The sequence below is a fragment of the Sapajus apella genome, unplaced genomic scaffold (assembly GCF_009761245.1).
Source record: "Sapajus apella isolate SASKATOON/1434 unplaced genomic scaffold, GSC_monkey_1.0 scaffold130, whole genome shotgun sequence".
NCBI lineage: Eukaryota > Metazoa > Chordata > Mammalia > Primates > Cebidae > Sapajus > Sapajus apella.
In genome coordinates this window covers 1,452,519-1,470,342 of record NW_022437070.1, presented here as the reverse complement: position 1 = coordinate 1,470,342, position 17,824 = coordinate 1,452,519, and the positions used below count along the sequence as shown (strand labels likewise).

General features: G+C 53.9%; 1 protein-coding gene across 1 annotated transcript; it reads right to left on the bottom strand.

Annotated features, from left to right (window-relative positions):
* Nucleotides 1–9,080: 9,080 nt before the first annotated feature.
* PTGIR (prostaglandin I2 receptor) lies at nt 9,081–13,640 on the bottom strand. The gene is made up of 3 exons (XM_032262560.1): nt 13,515–13,640; nt 11,967–12,746; nt 9,081–10,285 (listed from the first exon to the last, which is right to left on the bottom strand). Exons 2-3 carry the CDS (start codon nt 12,732–12,734, stop codon nt 9,893–9,895), a joined length of 1,161 nt encoding a protein of 386 aa, XP_032118451.1. The 5' UTR covers nt 12,735–12,746; nt 13,515–13,640; the 3' UTR covers nt 9,081–9,892.
* Between the last annotated feature and the right edge of the window lie 4,184 nt (nt 13,641–17,824).

Sequence of the window (17,824 nt, the reverse complement as noted above, 5' to 3'; positions counted from 1 at the left end):
GCAGGAGAAGCCTGGCCCAACCCAATGTTGGGAGTAGCAGGCCATTTTCCAGAGCCCCAGCTTCTGTCCCCGCTTTTCCTCCCACCTGATTGTGGCTCAGCATTTGGTGGTACAGTGAAGACGGTAGAGTGCAGTGGACAAGAACTTGGGGTCTGGGCACAACCACCTGCCTTAGCATTCTGGTGCTCAGAAAGTGAGCATCCGTCGCCATTGGCTGGGTGCTTCCTGCTTCGATGAGCTCATGGATGCAAAGGTTCCAAGCCTCCTGCTTCACAGCTGCCTTCAAAGCTCTGCATCCATGAGCTTGTCAAAGCCATAAAGCAACCACTTGGGCTGGATGCTATTAGTTCCCATCTCGCTGACCAGGAAACCGAGGCCTAGAGGAGTGAAGTCAGCTACTGCAAGGTTACAAAGTAGAAAGTGACACAGTTGGAGTCTGAATCAGATCTGACCCTGGGGAGTCCAGGCACCCAAAGGCTGGGCTTTAGGGTAAATGGTAGTTTAAAAACAGACGGATTTCAGGCCGAGGCGGGTGGATCACGAGGTCAAGAGATCGAGACTATCCTGGCCAACATGGTGAAACCCCGTCTACTAAAAATGCAAAACTTAGCCAGGCATTTGGCATGCACCTATAGTCCCAGCTACTTGGGAGGCTGCGGTGGAAGAATTGCTTGAACCCGGGAGGCAGAGGTTGTAGTGAGCCGAGATTGCGCCACTGCGCTCCAGCCTGGCAACAGAGCAAGACTCTGTCTCAAAAAAAACAAAAAAAAAAACAAAACAGACGGATTTCAGGAAGGCGAGAGCCAGTAGGGAGGCCAGGCCGAGGTTGGCATAACAGTGGTGGGGTCTGAAATGGGAGCTGCCCCCTTAGCAGTCAGGGTGCCTGGGGAAAACTCTGGTCTATAGTTGAGTCAAAGATGGGCTATGGTGTCCGCAGAATTGAGCTCAAATTCCAGTTTGAGACTCACTCACTAGAGAGTCTTCATGTTCACTAAGTCTCAAGAGGCCATCTCTGCCACATCAGTAACCTTGGAGCAGCGATTTCACTTCACTCGGCCTCCGTTTACAGGTCTGCAAAATGGCAAATGATAATAACCTGTTAAGGAAGACTATATAAATAGCCACTAACTTGGGTTGTGCCAAACTTTCTTTTTTTTTTAGACGGAGTCTCACTCTGTTGCCCAGGCTGGAGTACAATGGCGCTACCTTGGCTCACTACAACCTCTGCCTCCCAGGTTCAGGCAATTCTCTTGCCTCAACCTCCCTAGCAGCTGGCATTACAGGGGCGTACCACCACGCCTGGCAAATTTTTGTATTTTTAGCAGAGACAGGGTTTCTCCATATTGGCCTGGCTGGTCTCAAACTCCTGACCTCAGGTGATCCACCTGCATCAGCCTCCCAAAGTGCTGGGATTACAGGTGTGAGCCTTTTTTTTTTTTTTTTTTTTTTTAAGATGGAGCCCAGGCTGGAGTGCAGTGGTTCGATCTCAGCTCACTGCAACCTCCCCCTTCCAAGGTCAAGCGATTCTCCTGCCTCAGCCTACCCAGTAGCTGAAATTAAAGGAGCCCGCCACCACACCTGACTAATTTTTATATTTTTATTTAATTTTATTTATTTATTTTTGAGACAGAGCCTTGCTCTGTCCTCCAGGATGGAGTGCAATGGCGTGATCTCGGCTCACTGCAGACTCCTCCTCCCAGGTTCAAGCGATTCTTTTGCCTCAGCCTCCCGAGTAGCTGGGATTACAGGCACCTGCCACCATGCCCGGCTAATTTTTGTATTTTTAGTAGAGACGAGGTTTCACCATGTTGCCTAGGCTGGTCTCGATCTCTTGACCTCATGATCTGCCCGCCTCAGCCTCCCAAAGTGTTGGGATTACAGGTAAGAGCCACTGAGCCCAGCCCATGCCCAGCTAATTTCTTTTGTATTTTAGTAGAGATGGGGTTTCACCATGTTGCCCAGGGTGGTCTCGAACTTCTGAGCTCAGGCAATCTGCCTGCCTTGGCCTCCCAAAGTGCTAGGATTACAGGCGTGAGCCACCACGCCCGGCTGTGCCAAACTCTTTACAGACATCATCTCACTTAGTTCACACCCAGGCTGGATTGACTCATACTAAAATGCAGCACCTGCTCAAGGTACACCTGCCCCGGGCATGCCGACAGGAGTCGCTGGAGAAATCTGGCAGTAGAGTGGAGGCTGGGCAGGTGAAGCCTCTGGCAGCACACCACGCTTCTTGGAAGCAGCTGAGCCGGGTCTCAGAGCCCAGCGCACTCGGATCGCAACCCCCAAGCCTTCTCCTACTGCATCCGGTACCCATACTTCTCAGCTGCCTATCAGCAGTTTCCCCCTTGGGCCCTATGTTTTTGAAAGACTTTTACTCCCAGACTGGCTACATTATTAAATAATCATGACTTCTCTTTCCTAATTTTTATTAATCAAAAACACATAGACCGCACTCAGCTTCTAATGGCCCCTGGGCAAGCGCTGAGGGGACTCGGCTCCAGCCCAAAGTAGAGAAATGTCTGGACCGGGAGTCATTTCCAGTTCAGCCTGGCAGGTTGACTATACCAGCTCAAAGCCTGCCCTAAGGAAGTGACTAGACAAGGGGACATACCAGAGACACCCAACCAGAGCCCTCTGAGGACCCTCAGGGTCCCCTGACTTCCCAGAGGATGGCTCTGGGGCCACTTCTGAGTGTCACTCCCAGTGTGACCAGCAGGTGGGGCAATGACCACAGAAGACCCTGAAGAGCTGCAACTCCCATGCCCAGCCCATGGCAAGAGGGTGTGTGCACATGTTTAAGTCCCATCTGTGGGTCAGGCCGGGGGCTAGGGAGATGGGAATGAATAAAAAGAAATAAATCATAAATGAATCAAGTCCCCTGGAGTCCCCAGTTCACAGCATATCACTTCCTGAGCCCCACCCCAGACTAGGGCAGACACCCGGAGCAGTCACCCTGTGTCTGCTGGTTTTAGCTAACTGCAGATAAAAAAAATTCAAAACAGGCCAACCTGTCATCCCAGCACTTCGGGGGGCTACGGCAGGTGGATCACCTGAGGTCAGGAGTTTGAGACCAGCCTGACCAACATGGTGAAACCCTGTCTCTACTAAAAATACAAAAATTAGCCGGGTAGGCCAGGCACGGTGGCTCACACTTGTTACCTCAGCACTTTGGGAAGCCAAGGCAGGTAGATCATTTGAGGTCAGGAGTTTGAGACCAGCCTGCCCAACATAGTGAAACCCTGGCTCTACTGAAAATACAAAAATTAGCTGGGCAGTAGTGGTGGGCAACTGAAATCCCAGGTACTTCGAGGCTGAGGCAGGAGAATCACCTGAACATGGGAGGCAGAGGTTGCAGTGAACAGAGATGGCAACCACTGCACTCCAGTCTGGGCAACAGAGCAAGACCCTGTCCCAAAAAAAAAAAAATAAAATTAGCCAGGTGTGGTGGGCGCTGGTAATGCCAGCTACTTGGGAGGCTGAGGCCCAAGAATCACTTGAACCTGGGAGGTGGAGGTTGCAGTGAGCCAAGATCGCGCCACTGCACTCCAGCCCAGGTGACAGAACAAGACTCTATCTCAAAAATAAATAGTTGGCTGGGTGCGGTGGCTCACACCTGTAATCCCAGCACTTTGGGAGGCCAAGGTGGGTGGATCACGAGGTCAGGAGCTTGAGACCATCCTGGCATGGTGAAACCTCATCTCTACTAAAATATAAAAAATTAGCTGGGCCTGGTGGCGTGTGCCTGTAGTCCCAGCTACTCAGGAAGCTGAGGCAAGAGAATTGCTTGAACCTGGGAGACGGAGGTTGCAGTGAGCCAAGATTGTGCACTGCACTCTAGCCTGGCAACAGAGAGCGACTCCATCTCAAAAAATAATAATAATAAATAAATAAAATAATACAGATTTGAAAACACTGCAGTGTAATAACTATTTACAGAGCATTTGCATTGAATTGGGTGTTATAGGTAATCTAGAAATTAGTTAAGGTATAAAGAAGGACGTATGTAGGTTACATGCAAATATGACACCACTGTATATAAGGAACTTGAGCATCCACAGATTTTGGTATCCCAGCAGGGTCCTGAAACCAGTCCCCCAAAGACACTAAGGGATGACTGTCTATATTTTCACAGATCTTTGCACTGTGCCCTCTTAGTACAGCTTGTAATTTTGTATTTCAGCTGCTTACTGAAACACATTTTTTTAGACAGGGCCTCACTCTGTCGCCCAGGTTGGAGTGCAGTGGCATGATCGTAATTCATTGCAGCGCCAACCTCCCAGACCCAAGCAATCCTCCCACCTCAACCTCCCAAGTCGATGGGACTTTAGGCATGCACCACCACACCCAGCTAATTTTTTGATTATCTGTAGAGAAGAGGTTTCACCATATCGCCCAGGCTGCTCTTGAACTCCTAGGTTCAAGCAATCCACCCGCCTCGGCCTCCCCAAATAGGATTACAGGCATGAGCCACTGCACCCAACCTTTGTAACACGTTTTTATGTGATTATTCAATCACCCAAGTGGATCGTGATTGAGGTAGGGCCAAGGCTATGTCAGTCACCACTATATTTCCAGTGGGCCCAAGGCAGCCTCGGGTCCAGACCAGAGCAGGCTCAAGGGAAAGTATGTTGAGTTAATGAATTTACAGGAGGCCGAAGAAGGGAGGCATTAGACGCTCGAGTTGGAAATGTAAGCACGACAGAAACGCTTCTCTTTTTTTTTTTTTTTTTTTTTTTTGCGACAGAGTCTCACCCTGTTGCCCAGGCTGGAGAACAGTGGCACAATCTCGCCTCACTGCAACCTCTGCCTTCCAGGTTCAAGTGATTCTCCTTGCCTCAGCCTCCTAACTAGCTGGGACTACAGGTGCATGCCACTATGCCTAGCTAATTTTTTTTTTTTTTTTTTTTGGAGACAGAGTCTTACTCTGTCACCAGGCTGGAGTGCAATGGTGCGATCTTGGCTCACTGCAACCTCCGCCTCCAGGTTCAAGCAAGTCTCCTGCCTCAGCCTCCTGAGTCTCTGGGACTACAGGCGTGCGACACCATGCTTGGCTAAATTTTTTTATTTTTAGTAGAGATGGGGTTTCACCATGTTGGTCAGGCTGGTCTCGAACTCCTGACCTTGTGATCCATCCACCTCGGCCTCCCAAAGTGCTGGGATTACAGGCGTGAGCCACTGCACCTGGCCAGAAACACTTCCCTCAACTTGGCTCACTTTCTTCTAAAACTCAGGTCCCTACTCAGCCATCCCCTCCTCCTAGAAGCCCTCCTGCCTAGACACCCTTCCACCCTGCTTCCTTCCCACTCTGAGGACAGGGCTGTCTTCCCCACTGAACTACGACCAGGTCCACCTCTGTCACTGCCATATCCCCCAACATCGCAGGGACAAGCGCTGATATACAACAGGCCCTCAACAAGACCCTGCAAAGTGGGCGAGCAGACACATGTCCATGGGAGGCTAGGCCAATGCCATCGTGGACCCAAAAAAGTGCTGAGGGCCAGTCAAGAGAGGAGTGGTTGCATCTACAAGGAGGAAAAGCGTAAGAAAGAATTTGAAGGGTAAGGGTGTTTTCAAGAGATGGAAAAGGAAAAAACGGTTCCAGGAAGAGTGAGTTCAATAAGCAAAGACGTGGGGGCCCAAACTGTCATGGCTTCGCTGGGGAAACCGCAACCATCTGATGTGGCCTCAGCCAAGGCCTGCAGGGGAGTGGGAGCATGGGGACAGGCCTGGAGCCTCCAGGGGCGCCTGAGCCCTGGGAGCTTTGCAAGGCTGGCAGTGACTGCCAGATGGAGCTCTCCGGACAGGACCCGGGCACCTGGCAGAGAGGATGAACTTGGGCAGTCAGGGGCCAGGATCCCAGCTAGGAGGTATTTCCAAATCACCCCTGAGGGACAAGGGGTTGACGGGGGCATTGTCTGAAAACCCCTGGCCTGTTAGCGTAGACACCCAGGTCAGAGGTGGGGTGAGGGGAGGGGTCTGCAACGAACAGTGCAATGTCAGGCCTGGAGGCCAAGAGCCTGAGAACCCCAGCTTCCGCGGCGCGTCCTCACCTCCTCTTAGTCCTCACTGAAAAAATGGGAATGAGAGCTGCACCCTCCCAGGCAAGGAGGCTGTGGCTCCAATGCTTGGCTCTGCCTTGCTACCCAGAGAGCCCTCAGAGGTCAGACGGGCAGGAATGACCCACCTTCGGAGTAACACAGAGAAAGGAGGTGAGCACCCCTCAATGCTCTTCTCCAGACCCCCCCATCCCTTCCTCACCATCCTCTGTTGGGGGTCGCAGGGTTGGCCAAGGTCTGGCCAGGCTTGGTGACAAAGGCAGGTCCCAATCTGATGTCTGTCAACCTGTTGTGTTGTGCTTTTAACAAATGGACTTTTTTCTTTTTTTTTTTTTTTTTGAGACAGAGTCTTGCTCTGTTGGCCAGATAGGAGCGACCATCTCGGCTCACTGCAACCTCTGCCTCCCAGGTTCAAGCCATTCTCATGCCTCAGCCTCCTGAGTAGCTTGGACTACAAATGTGCACTACCATACCAGGCTAGTTTTTCCATTTTTAGTAGAGATGGAATTTCACCACATTGGCCAGGCTGGTCTCAAACACCTGACCTCAGGAGATCCACCCACTTCAGCCTCCCAATGTGCTGGGATTACAGGCACGAGCCACCGTGCCCAGCCAACTTTTTAAAATTATTAAATTCAATCAATATAATAATTACTCTGCAAGACTGCTAGAAAAGTTTCTAAATCCTTACCTCACTTTTTTTTTTTTTCAGTACCACATTTTTTTTTTTTGAGACAGGGCCTCACTCTGTTGCTCAGGCTGGAGTACAGGGGTGTGATCACCACTCCCTGCAGGCTCAAGGGATTCTCCCACCTCAGCCTTGTGAGCGGCTGGGACTACAGGCATACACCACCACATCCAGCTATTTTTTTGTTTGTGTGTTTGTTTTTGAGACAGAGTCTCGCTCTGTCACCCAGGCTGGGGTGCAGTGGCGCCATCTCAGCTCACTGCAACCTCCGCCTCCTGGGTTCAAGCAATTCTCGTGCCTCAGCCTCCCAAATAGCCGGGATTACAGGCGCCCACCACCATGCCTGGCTAATTTTTGTATTATTAGTAGGGATGGGGTTTCACCATGTTAGCCAGGCTGGTCTCAAACTCCTGAACTCAGGTAATCCACCTACCTTAGCCTCCCAAAGTGTTGGGATTACAGGTGTGAGCCACCACGCCCAGCCAGCACCTGGCTAATTTTTTTTTAATGATTATTTGTAGAAACGGAGTCTCGATATGTTGCCCTGGCTGGTCTTGAACTCTTGGGCTCACAGGATCCTCCCGCCTTAGCCTCCCAAAATGCTGGGATTCCTGGTCAGAACCACCTCGATCTGCCTACTTACTATTATTTTTTTTAATTGCAGTAAGATACATATAACATAAAAGTTCCCATTTTCATCATTCAAAGTTACAATTCAGTGACATTGAGTGTACTGGTACTGTTGAGCAACCCTCACTACTACCCAATTCCAGAACATTTTCATCACCCCAAAGGGAAATCCCAAGCTCATTCATCCATCACCTTAACCTGCTTTTAGCCTCCCAGACAACCCTTATTCTGCTTTATGGTGATTTAAAACATGGTTACTGAGAGGATTAAAAAAAAAAAAAAAAAACTCAAAACACCTGGAAGGTGCTTTGTTTTTAAATTGTATCTGCCCAAATAACAATAGCAACAGCTACAGCAATGGCAATCGTAGTGACATTTCTTCTGGGCTTGATTTCAAGGCCCGAGCTAAATTGCTTTTCAGAGGGAACGGCTTAATCCTCAAAGCCGCCCAGTAAGCTAAATACTAGATTATGATCATAAGGAAACCGAGGTGCCCCGAAGTGGATAGACAGGCCTGCTCCACGCCCACACCCGCTCCCTGTATAAGCTGGGGCAGGTGGATTATCATCTCTGGACCTGGACTCCAACCTCCATAGAAAGGACTTATAACCGGGCTCAGGGGTTTACGTCTGTAACCCAAGCACTTTGGGAAGCTGAGGTGGGAAGATCACTTGAGGTCAGGAGTTCGAGACCAGCCTGGCCAACATGGCGAAACCCCCACCTCTACTAAAACTACAAAAAATTAGCCAGGGGGGGTGGCGCATGCCTGTAATCCCAGCTACTAGGGGAGGCTGAGGCAGATGAATCACTTGAACTGGGGAGGCAGAGGTTGCAGGGAGCCAAGTTGGTGCCACTGTACTCCAGCCTGGGCAACAGAGAGAGATTCAATCTCAGACAAAAAAAAAAAAAAAGGATTTATAATAGGCTGCCCTGTGGATGGAGTGAGAGGAAGCACCACCCACCCCTGGAGGAGTTGGCTGTTGTTCTCTTGGGAGGCTCAGGCCTCACCTACCACGCCCCTCCCCAAGTGTGGATTTTTTTTGTTTTAACACAGGGGGCAAGAAAGAAAGGGGAACTGGGGCAGGCAGTGCAGTGAGGCTGGGTGGGGGGAGTTCCCACTCACCCTCCCCCACCCTGAATGCCTACTCACTTCCTTCCATGCCAGTCAGCTCACTCTTGAGCACCCTCCATCCTGAGCCTCTCGGAGGGCAGGGAGTGGTCATGAGAAGGGGGTGGAGATGGGAGGCTGGAAATCACCCCGGCAGGGCCCAGGGCGGGGCAGAGGCTTGTCTATGTCCTCAACACCAGGCAGTCAGCGCTGCTGAATTCTGGGGGGTTTTGAAGGTTTTTTTCTTTTTTGTTTTTGAGACAGAATGTCACTCTGTCACCCAGTGGCATGATCTCAACTCACTGCAGCCTCAACCTCCCAGGCTCAGGCGATCCTCTTTTCTCAACCTCCCCAGGAGCTGGGACTGCAGGTGCACACCACCACGCCCAGGTAATTTAAAAAAATTTTTTGTAGAGACAAGGTCTAGATCTATTGCCCAGGCTGGTCTCAAACTCCTGGGCTCAAGTGAGCCTCTCACCTGAGCCTCCCAAAGTGCTGGGATTACAGGCATGTGCTATGGCGCCCAGCAATGTATCTGTTGAATGACTGAATGAATGAAATCTTTGTGAGGGCTCCAAGGACATATAACATGAGGTCAGGCTCTGTAAGGAGGCGTTTATTAATTCAGGACCCTGGGGACAGGTGCAGGACTTAGGTCTGCCTTCTGGGGGCACTCCCTGGAATCCGCAGCCCCCAGCCTTCGTCTGCCAGCTTCTCCGTCTGTCTCCCGCCACCTGCACCCCCACAGTTCCCGTCTCACAGCCCATCAAGCTAGACGGAATGTCTCAGGCCCTTCTGGTACCAAGCACATGACCTGTGTTGTCACTAACAATGCCGCAGCCTCCCCTTCCCCTCACTGCCCCTTTGGGGTGCCAGGCCTCCCAAGTCTGATGGGAGACCAGCAGCAAGGGAAGGCAGGGAGTTTTTCCGAGAACCCTGGCTTTTGTGGAGCAGAGAGGGGCTGGCTCTTGGAGTGGCTTGGGAGAGGGGAGGGCCATCCCCTGGGGACTTGGGGTGGGCAGCTGGGCCCCCTAAGTGGGTGTAGATGGGAGCCAGTACTCAGAGCGGAGCAGACCTGAGTGTACAGAAGCCGCTGGGAACTTCTCTGCCTTCTAAATATTTAGACAGTGAGATGGATGGGGAATCCAGGGCCTGGAGCAGTTCGGCCAGGCCACTGGCTATTTTGAGAGAACCATTCTTTCTGTGCTCCAGGATAAACGTTTCCTCTGTCCCTCACTCTCCTCCCAGAGCCAGCAGGGACCGCCCTGCAGCAAGAGAAACAGCAGCTGATCAGCCCCAGAGTTTGGGGGCCAAGGTTCCAGCACCCACAGCCATCAGCCATGTCCCTGATTTTCTGGCTCCTGTCCCTCAAAGACAGGCCAGAGATCACAGGGTCGGCTCAAGATGTCAGCAGAGGGAGCAGGCGACACTGGCCTCTGCTTTGGACAATGTTCCCACAGTACTGCCGCCGGACTGCTGTGCCAGAGGCAAGGGTGCCACCTGCCCCTCACCCCAGGCCGACAAAGGCACCCAGCTCCCCTCCTTTTCCCCAGGAGCAGAGGGCGCCCTTGGGTCCCTCCTCCCTGGGGCGAGCTGGGAAAGGGGTGTCTGCGAGTCACCATGGGCAGGCCCAAGGCACAGACAGCAGATCCAGAGCTTGAGTCGCTGGAAGACCGCCTTGCGGAAAAGGATGAAAACCCAGGGGTCCAGGATGGGATTGAAGGCGTAGAAACGGAAGGCGAGGAGGTCCCCCATCTCGCTGCTGCTGTCAGGGGCGACGGCCTGGGTGAAGCACCGGATCTGAGGGTAGGGTGAGGGTGTCAAGGAGCACCCAGGAGCCCACCGTCTCCCCACCCTGCCTCCCTCCTCCCACTTGCTTACTGGCAGGGATGAGGGAGGGGTGGCATGCAGAGGGGAAGGAAATAAGATAAGATGAAAACTAAGTAACATCCGGGGAACACAAGAAGAGAAAGCCCCAGGAAATTGCCAGAGATGCTTAAGGGGCGAGGGAGAGAGGCTGGGTACGTGTGTCCCCCGACCCTCAGAAGCAGGGAGGCCCTGACATAGATTTTTGAGTGTAACATTCCTGGGCCCCCGTGAAACTGCCACAGAGCTGTGGTGATGCCTGTGTATATCTGTCCACAGCATCTGAGTCTCTGAGTCAAGGTAACCCCCCAAAAATATGTAAGGACCCCCCTCAATCCAGCCTGGGCTCTTGCATTTTACAGAAAGAGAAACTGAGGCTCAGAAGAAAGGTGGCATGACCAGGTGTCACAGACATTGAGTGTGTAATAGGGTGTGTGCCGCTCCCTTTGGAAGGGGCAGGACGGGAGTTCCCCCAGGAAACCAAGGTGTGGAGGCAAGGGTGGGGCCTGCACTGAGGCAGAGGGGAGCCAGGTGGGGGGAGATCAGGCTATGCACTTGAAGGACCCAGGATCAAGACCCAGGTCCGTGTGACTCTGGGTAAGAGATACTGCCCCTCATCTGTAAAAGTGAGGACAGGAGAGAGCGTTCTCTCCGTTTCCTGCCAAATGCTGTAGAATGGGTGTCTGTGGTCATTCTGAAGATTATCTTAGAAAGTATTTGTAAGCCACTAAGCACAGGCAGGCATCGAGAAGCGCTCAGTGAGGGTGATCTTGTTATTACAGGGGTAGGGGAAGGATGGTGGATGCTTTTTCCTTATGGGGGTCTCCAGATGCCTAAGCTGGGTGATAAGGTGTCAGAAGAAGCCAGATGCTGAAAGAATTCTCCAGAAAGCCAGGAGCTGTCTGACACAGGACCAAGCCTCCGTCTGATCTGTTTTTGTTTTCTTTGTTTTCGTTTTGAGTCAGGGTCTCGCTCTGTCAACTAGGCTGAGATGCAGTGGTGTAACTCACTGCAGCCTCAACTTCCCAGGCCAGAGCAGTCCTCCCACCTCAGCCTCCCAAGTAGCTGAGACCACAGGCCATCATGCCAGGCTAATTTTTAAATATTTGCTAGAGACGGGGTTTCACCATGTTGCCCAGGCTGGTCTCAAACCTCTGGGATCAGGTGATCCTCCCGCCTCACCTTTCTTTTTTCTCTTTTTTTTTTGAGATGGAGTCTGACTCTGTCACCCAGGTAGTAGTACTACCTCGGCCCACTGTAACCTCTGCGTTTGGGGTTCCAACAATTCTCCTACTTCAGCCTCCCAAGTAGCTGGGACTACAGGCATGTGCCACCACGCCGTTTTTTTTTTGTTGTTGTTTGTTTGTTTGTTTGTTGTATTTTTAGTAGAGACGGGGTTTCATCATGTTGGCCACACTGGTCAGGAACTCCTGACCTCAGGAGGTGATCCGCCCGCCTCGGCCTCCCAAAGTGCTGGGATTACAGGCGTAAGCCACTACAGGCCTGTCAAGTCTGACTTCTTTTGAGCCTCAGCCTCCCCATCTGTGACACGGGCACAACCCACCTCGCTGCCCTCCTCCTCTTCCCACTCCCCCCAGCTCGGGAGGCGACTCACGGTGAGAGGCAGGGAGCACACGGCCATGACCACCGTCATGAGGGCCAGCAGGATCAGGTGGTCCACCTCGTCCTCTCCGGTGTGGGGCCGCTGACCCAGCGAGCCCTGGTGGCGCCTCTGCTGGCGGTACATGCGGCAGAGGCTGAGGGTGGCTGAGCCGTTGCAGAGGAAGATGGCCGCCACCAGCAGCGCCACGAGGCCGGCGTAGGCGAGCGAGAAGGCGGCGCCGCCCGGCTGCGCCCAGCGCATGCGCAGGAAGCACCAGCTGCCGGGGCAGTACTGCTGGTGCTGGCCCAGGCCCAGCAGGGGCAGCGCGCAGAAGAGGACGCAGAAGGCGTAGATGGCGGGCAGCGTCAGGCGGGCGCAGCGGGGCCCGTCCAGCTGCGTGTAGAGGTAAGGGTGGCTCAGCGCCAGGCAGCGCTCCACCGCCATGGCGAAGAGGATGAGCATGGACGCCAGGCCGAAGAAGGTCATGGCGAAGGCGAAGGCGTCGCACAGCGCGGGGCCGCCCCCGGCCAGGCCCAGCAGGGAGCTGTTGCGCGCGTAGGCCACGAACACGGCCGGGCTCAGGAAGCTGGTGCCTAGCAGGTCGGTGGCCGCCAGCCCGGTGACCAGCACCGCGAAGGCCGAGGGTCGCGCCGGTCGCCTCGCGCTCAGGATGCCCAGGGCCAGCCCATTGCCCACCACGCCGGCCACGAACATCAGGGTGCTGGTGGCCGGCCCCACCGAGCCCCGCACGTAGGTGAGGTTCCTGCACGAATCTGCCATCCCAGGTCTGGGCTGGAGGGTTCCCAAGGTGGGAGGTGAGGGTCAGAGGGAGTCAGGGCCACCCCCACCACCCGGCCCACTCAGATGTCCCTGCTGGCCCGTCCTTACGGCAGCTGGGGCCTCCCAGCCAACCCCCGGTTCTCCTGTGTGTGCCTATGTGGTCCTCTCCCCTCTAGCTTCTCCGGTATCTCTCTGTGTGTGTCTCTCCCCAACCCTCCTATTTCTTTCTTATTTCTTTCTTTCTTTCTTTCTTTTGAGACAGGGTCTCTCTCTGTCGTCCAAGCTGGAGTGCAATGGCATGATCTCGGCTCACTGCAGTCTCCGCCTCCGCCTCCTGGGTTCAAGCCATTCTCCTGCCTCAGGCTTTGTAGTAGATGAGATTACAGGCACCAGCCACCACGCCCAGCTAATTTTTGTATTTTTAGTAGAGATGGGGTTCCACCATGTTGGTCAGGCTGGTCTCGAACTCCTGACCTTAGGTGATCCATCCACCTCAGTTTCCCAAAGTGCTGGGATTACAGACGTGAGCCACTGTGCCGGCACCCCCCACCTCCTATTGCTTTCCTTCTCTAGCTCTGACTGTCTCTGCGATTAAAGAGACAGAGAACATCCAGGCATCGCCAGTTTTTTCCCTCTCTGTCTCTCTGTCTCTTGCTGTTATCTCCATGTGTCTGTCCCCTCCTTTGTCCTTGTCCTCCCAGCACCTTTCTCCCTCTAACCCCACACCCTCTGCCCGCTCCTGCTCTCAGCTGCTGCCTCCCCAGCCCCTCCTCACCGCACCTCTCCAGTCTCGCCCCGGCTGTCTTGTCCCTCGTGCACGTCTGTCCCTTCGCTCGCTTTGCTCCGCGTGTCTCTCGCTGTTGTGTCAGTCTGTGTGTCAGCTTCTCCTTCTCTCCTCCCTCCCTCTTTCCCTCCCTCCCTCCCACCCTCCTCAGCTTGCCTGCTCACCCCAGCTTTTTCATTTCCTCTCTCTGCCCCGCCCTCCCTCACTGTTCTCCAGGGGCCCCCCTGGCACGCTCCCCACTCCCCGTCTGCCTGCTTGACCCAGGACGTACATCTCCCGCCGCTGCCTCCACCCTCCTTCCCACATCCTCTTGGTTCCCATCACTGAGCCACCTGCCACCTCTCCACACACGGGTCTCCTCCCTCCCCCAGTGTCTCCCTCGCTGGCCTGGGTGAGGAATTCCTGAGTCACCATCACTTAGGCTTGGAGCCTCCTGGGGTAGTAGGGGGCCACTAGGAGGGACCTGAAGGGCATGGTTGACCAGGCTTCAATGGGGTGGCCTTGGCCTGGCCTGTCTCAGGGTGGCCTCTGGGATCTATTCTGGGCTCCAGGCTCCGGGGCTTAGGACATTGCCTGGGGGTTGAGAAATGACCAGGAAATTCCTCCCTGATGTAGTATTTTCCAGACACCACTGAGAGTTCTGGTCCCGGGACACAATTCACTCCTTCCAGAAAGCTGAGGAAGGAAGCTTGGCCAGAGAAAGGCATGCCAGTCCCTCGAGCCTGTCCCTGGGCACCCAGCTGGCTCTGCAGATACCCAAGAAGGAAGCATGAAGGGGCAAATTTGGTGTCCAGGTGTCAGGGACAGGCTTGGGTGATTCCTACGGCACATCATGAAAGGGTAGCACTGGGCCCCCCTCTACTCACCCCTAGGCCCCAGGCTAAGCTCTGGTGACCTTGACCTTCAAGAGTCCTATTTGGACCACAGGAAGCTGTCTACAGCTCCAGCATTGCTGCCATGTCTCTCCCACCCTCCCCAAACACAGCCAGGCCACCGCAGTTGTAGCCTGGGGCCACTGCGACAGATCACGTGTTCCCGCTGCCCTCACAGTGTTCACGGGTCTCCCTTCCCATGGAGTCTGTGGCTTCCAGGCAGCCTCCGAGCCCAAAAGGGCCAGATAAAACCTTGGAGAACCTCCCTGAGCTGAGCTGTTTATCAGGGAGGCAGTCTGGAATCCATTCCACTTGGCTTCCTGTTTCCATCTGGCCATCTTTTTGCTTGCTGTGTGATGTTCCCAGGCTAGGAGAGGGAGCTGATAGATTTCAGCCTCCTCCTCTGTGCATGGGGTAGCACAGGCCTCATAGGGCTGGTGGCCAGCCTTGGCCTGCTGCGCATCCCAGATTAATCTTTGTTTTTTGGTTTTTTTTGACGGAGTCTTGCTCTGTCACCCATGCTGGAGTGCAGTGGCATGATCTTGGCTAACTGTAACCTCCGCCTCCCAGGTTAAAGTGATTCTTCTGGCTGAGCCTCCCGAGTAGCTGGGACTACAGGCACGTGCCACGATGCCCAGCTAATTTTTGTATTTTTATTAGAGACAGGGTCTCACTATGTTGGCCAGGATGGTCTTGATCTCTTGATCTCGTGATCCGCCCACCTCGGCCTCCCAAAGTGCTGGGATTACAGGCCTGAGCCACTGCGCCCAGCCCAAGGTTGATCTTTGTAACAAGGAGAGAGCCTGTGCAGATGTCTCATGTTCAAGGCCAGGAGGGACGAGTCCGACCCAAGGACTGGACTGTGGGCAGCTGCAGTCATGCCGTCTCTGTCCTCTGCTGTGTGACCACAACCCCTTTGCCCCTTCCATCTCCCTATCACCCATGTCCAGCTGGCATCCACAGCTTCCGGCAGGATGGACGCCCAAGTTCCAGCCCCACCATGGCTCCCTGAGGGACCCCACAGCCCCACTCTGGGGGCGCTTGTGTATAGGGCCTCCAGGTCCTGCCACATGTGGTCCTGTCTCATGCTGTCTGGTCCCCAGACAGACCAGAGGGAACTCAGGAAGTTATATCATATTAATGAAGGGTAATGCGTGGCAGGCCTGCGTCTTGTTTCGGCATCAGGGGAGTTGCGGCGGTGGAGGGGGGGAGGCAGGCTTTAGTTCCCGGAGCCTCCTTCGTTCTCGCTTCCTGTCACCACAAGGACAATTAACTTCAGGAAGTCCCCTCTGCTCCCATGCCCAGTGGGACCTCAGGCAAACCCCCATCCCTTCAAGGCCTCAGATTCTTTCTTGTTTTTTGTTTTTTTTTTTAATCTGTTTGTTTGTTTTTGTTTTTGTTTTGAGATGGAGTCTTGCTCTGTCACCCAGGCTGCAGTGTGGTGGCATGATCTCAGCTCACTGCAGTCTCCACCTCCCAGGTTCAAGCGATTCTCGTGCCTCAGCCTCCAGAGTAGCTGGGCTTACATGTGTGTGCCACTGCGCCCAATTTTTGTATTTTTGGTAGAGGCAGGGTTTCACCATGTTGGCCAGACTGGTCTTGAACTGCTGACCTCAGGTGATCCACCCCCCTTGGCATCCCATAGTGCTGGGATTACAGGCATGAACCACCATGCCCGGCTGTTTTTGTTTTTGAGACAGGGTCTTGCTCTGTCACCCAGGCTGGAGTGTAGTGCTACAATCTCGGACCACTGCAACCTCCACCTCTGGGGCTCAAGCAATCCTCCCACCTCAGCCTCCCAAGTAGCTGGGACTACAGACACCTGCTGCCACGCCTACCTAATTTTTGTAGAGATAGGGTTTCACTATGTTGCCCAGGCTGGTCTTGGACTCCTGGACTCAAGCAATCTGCCTACCCCGGCTTCCCAAAGTTATGGGATTACAGGCCACCACGCCTGGGCCCAGGCCTCAGTTTCCCCACCAACACCACTAGGAGCCATGAGCCCTGGCAATCCCAGCATTGGTTCTGTGCTCCTGCATCAGGAGCAGGTAGCGGTGGCAGTGACTGTGACTCCCTCCTAATGAGGGGACTAAGGTCCCCAGGATCTGTACTGGTGCTGGATAAGCCTCAATCACCTTCCCCTGACACCCAGCCTCCTGCTTGACCGTGGTCCCAGCTAGCGCCCACGGGCCAAGCCCACAGCAGGGTCCTAAAGGGATTCTGCTCGCCGGCCAGGTGCCTTGGGGTGAGGAATCACCCACAGTGTGTGATGTGAGGGGCGGCTTCCAGGGTGGGAGGAGCTATGGAAGGAACTGCCCTGGGAGCATGAGTCAGCAGCCCTCCTCTCTCCATCAAAGGCAGGGAGGAGGAACAGGACTCAGACCTCCCTGGGAGGATCCCTTGGCAGTGTAGATGGACGGACGGGAAGAGGAAGGACAGCTCCGAGACTACTGAGATTAGGGATGGACCCAGGGGCACAAAGCACCCAGGAGGGGAGAGAGAATGGGACCGGGAGAGGCCAGTGTGCTGGGGACTGTGGGTGTATAACTAGATTGTGACTGTGTAGGGTTAGTGCAGCCCACGTGACCTAAGTGAGCATTTTTCTCAGCATTGTGATTGTGTTTGTGTGTGTGAGTATTGTGTGTATGTGTATATTGCGCGCTCATGGAACTCTGTGTGCACATGGGCACACAGCTATGTTGTGGTTTTGTTTGTTTGTTTTTGAGATGGAGTCTCGCTCAGTAGCCCAGGCTGGAGTGCAGTGGTGTGATCTCGGCTCACTGAAACCTCCACCTCCTAGTTTTAAGCTACTCTTGTGCCTCAGCCTCCCGAGTAGCTGGGATTACAGGGACCCGCCACCATGCCCATCTAATTTTTGTATTTTGGTAGAGATGGGATTTCACCATGTTGACCAGGCTGGTCTCGAACTCCTGACCTCAGGTGGTCCGCTTGCCTCGGCCTCCCAAAGTGCTGGGATTACAGGCATGAGCCACTGTGGGCAGCCTAGTTATTTTGAGACAGGGTTTCACTCTGTCGCCCAGGCTGGAGTTCATTGGCATGATCTCAGCTCACTGCAACCTCTACCTCCCAGGCTTAAGCAATCCTTCCACCTCAGCCTCCCAAATGGCTGGGACCACAAGTGCTCGCCACCATGCCCAACTAATACTTTATTGTTTTGTAGAGACAGGATCCCACAATGTTGTCCAGGCTGGCCTCAAACTCGTGTGCTCAAGTGATCCTCGCACCTTGGCCTCCCAACGCACTGGGATGACTGGCATGAACCACGACACCTGGCTGAGAATGGTATTTTTTGAGCGTTTTTTTTTTTTTTTTTTTTTTTTGTGGTAGAGTCTCACTGTGTTGCCCAGGCTGGAGTCCAGTGGTGCTATTTCAGCTCCCTGCAACCTCTGCCTCCCAGGTTCAAGCGATTCTCC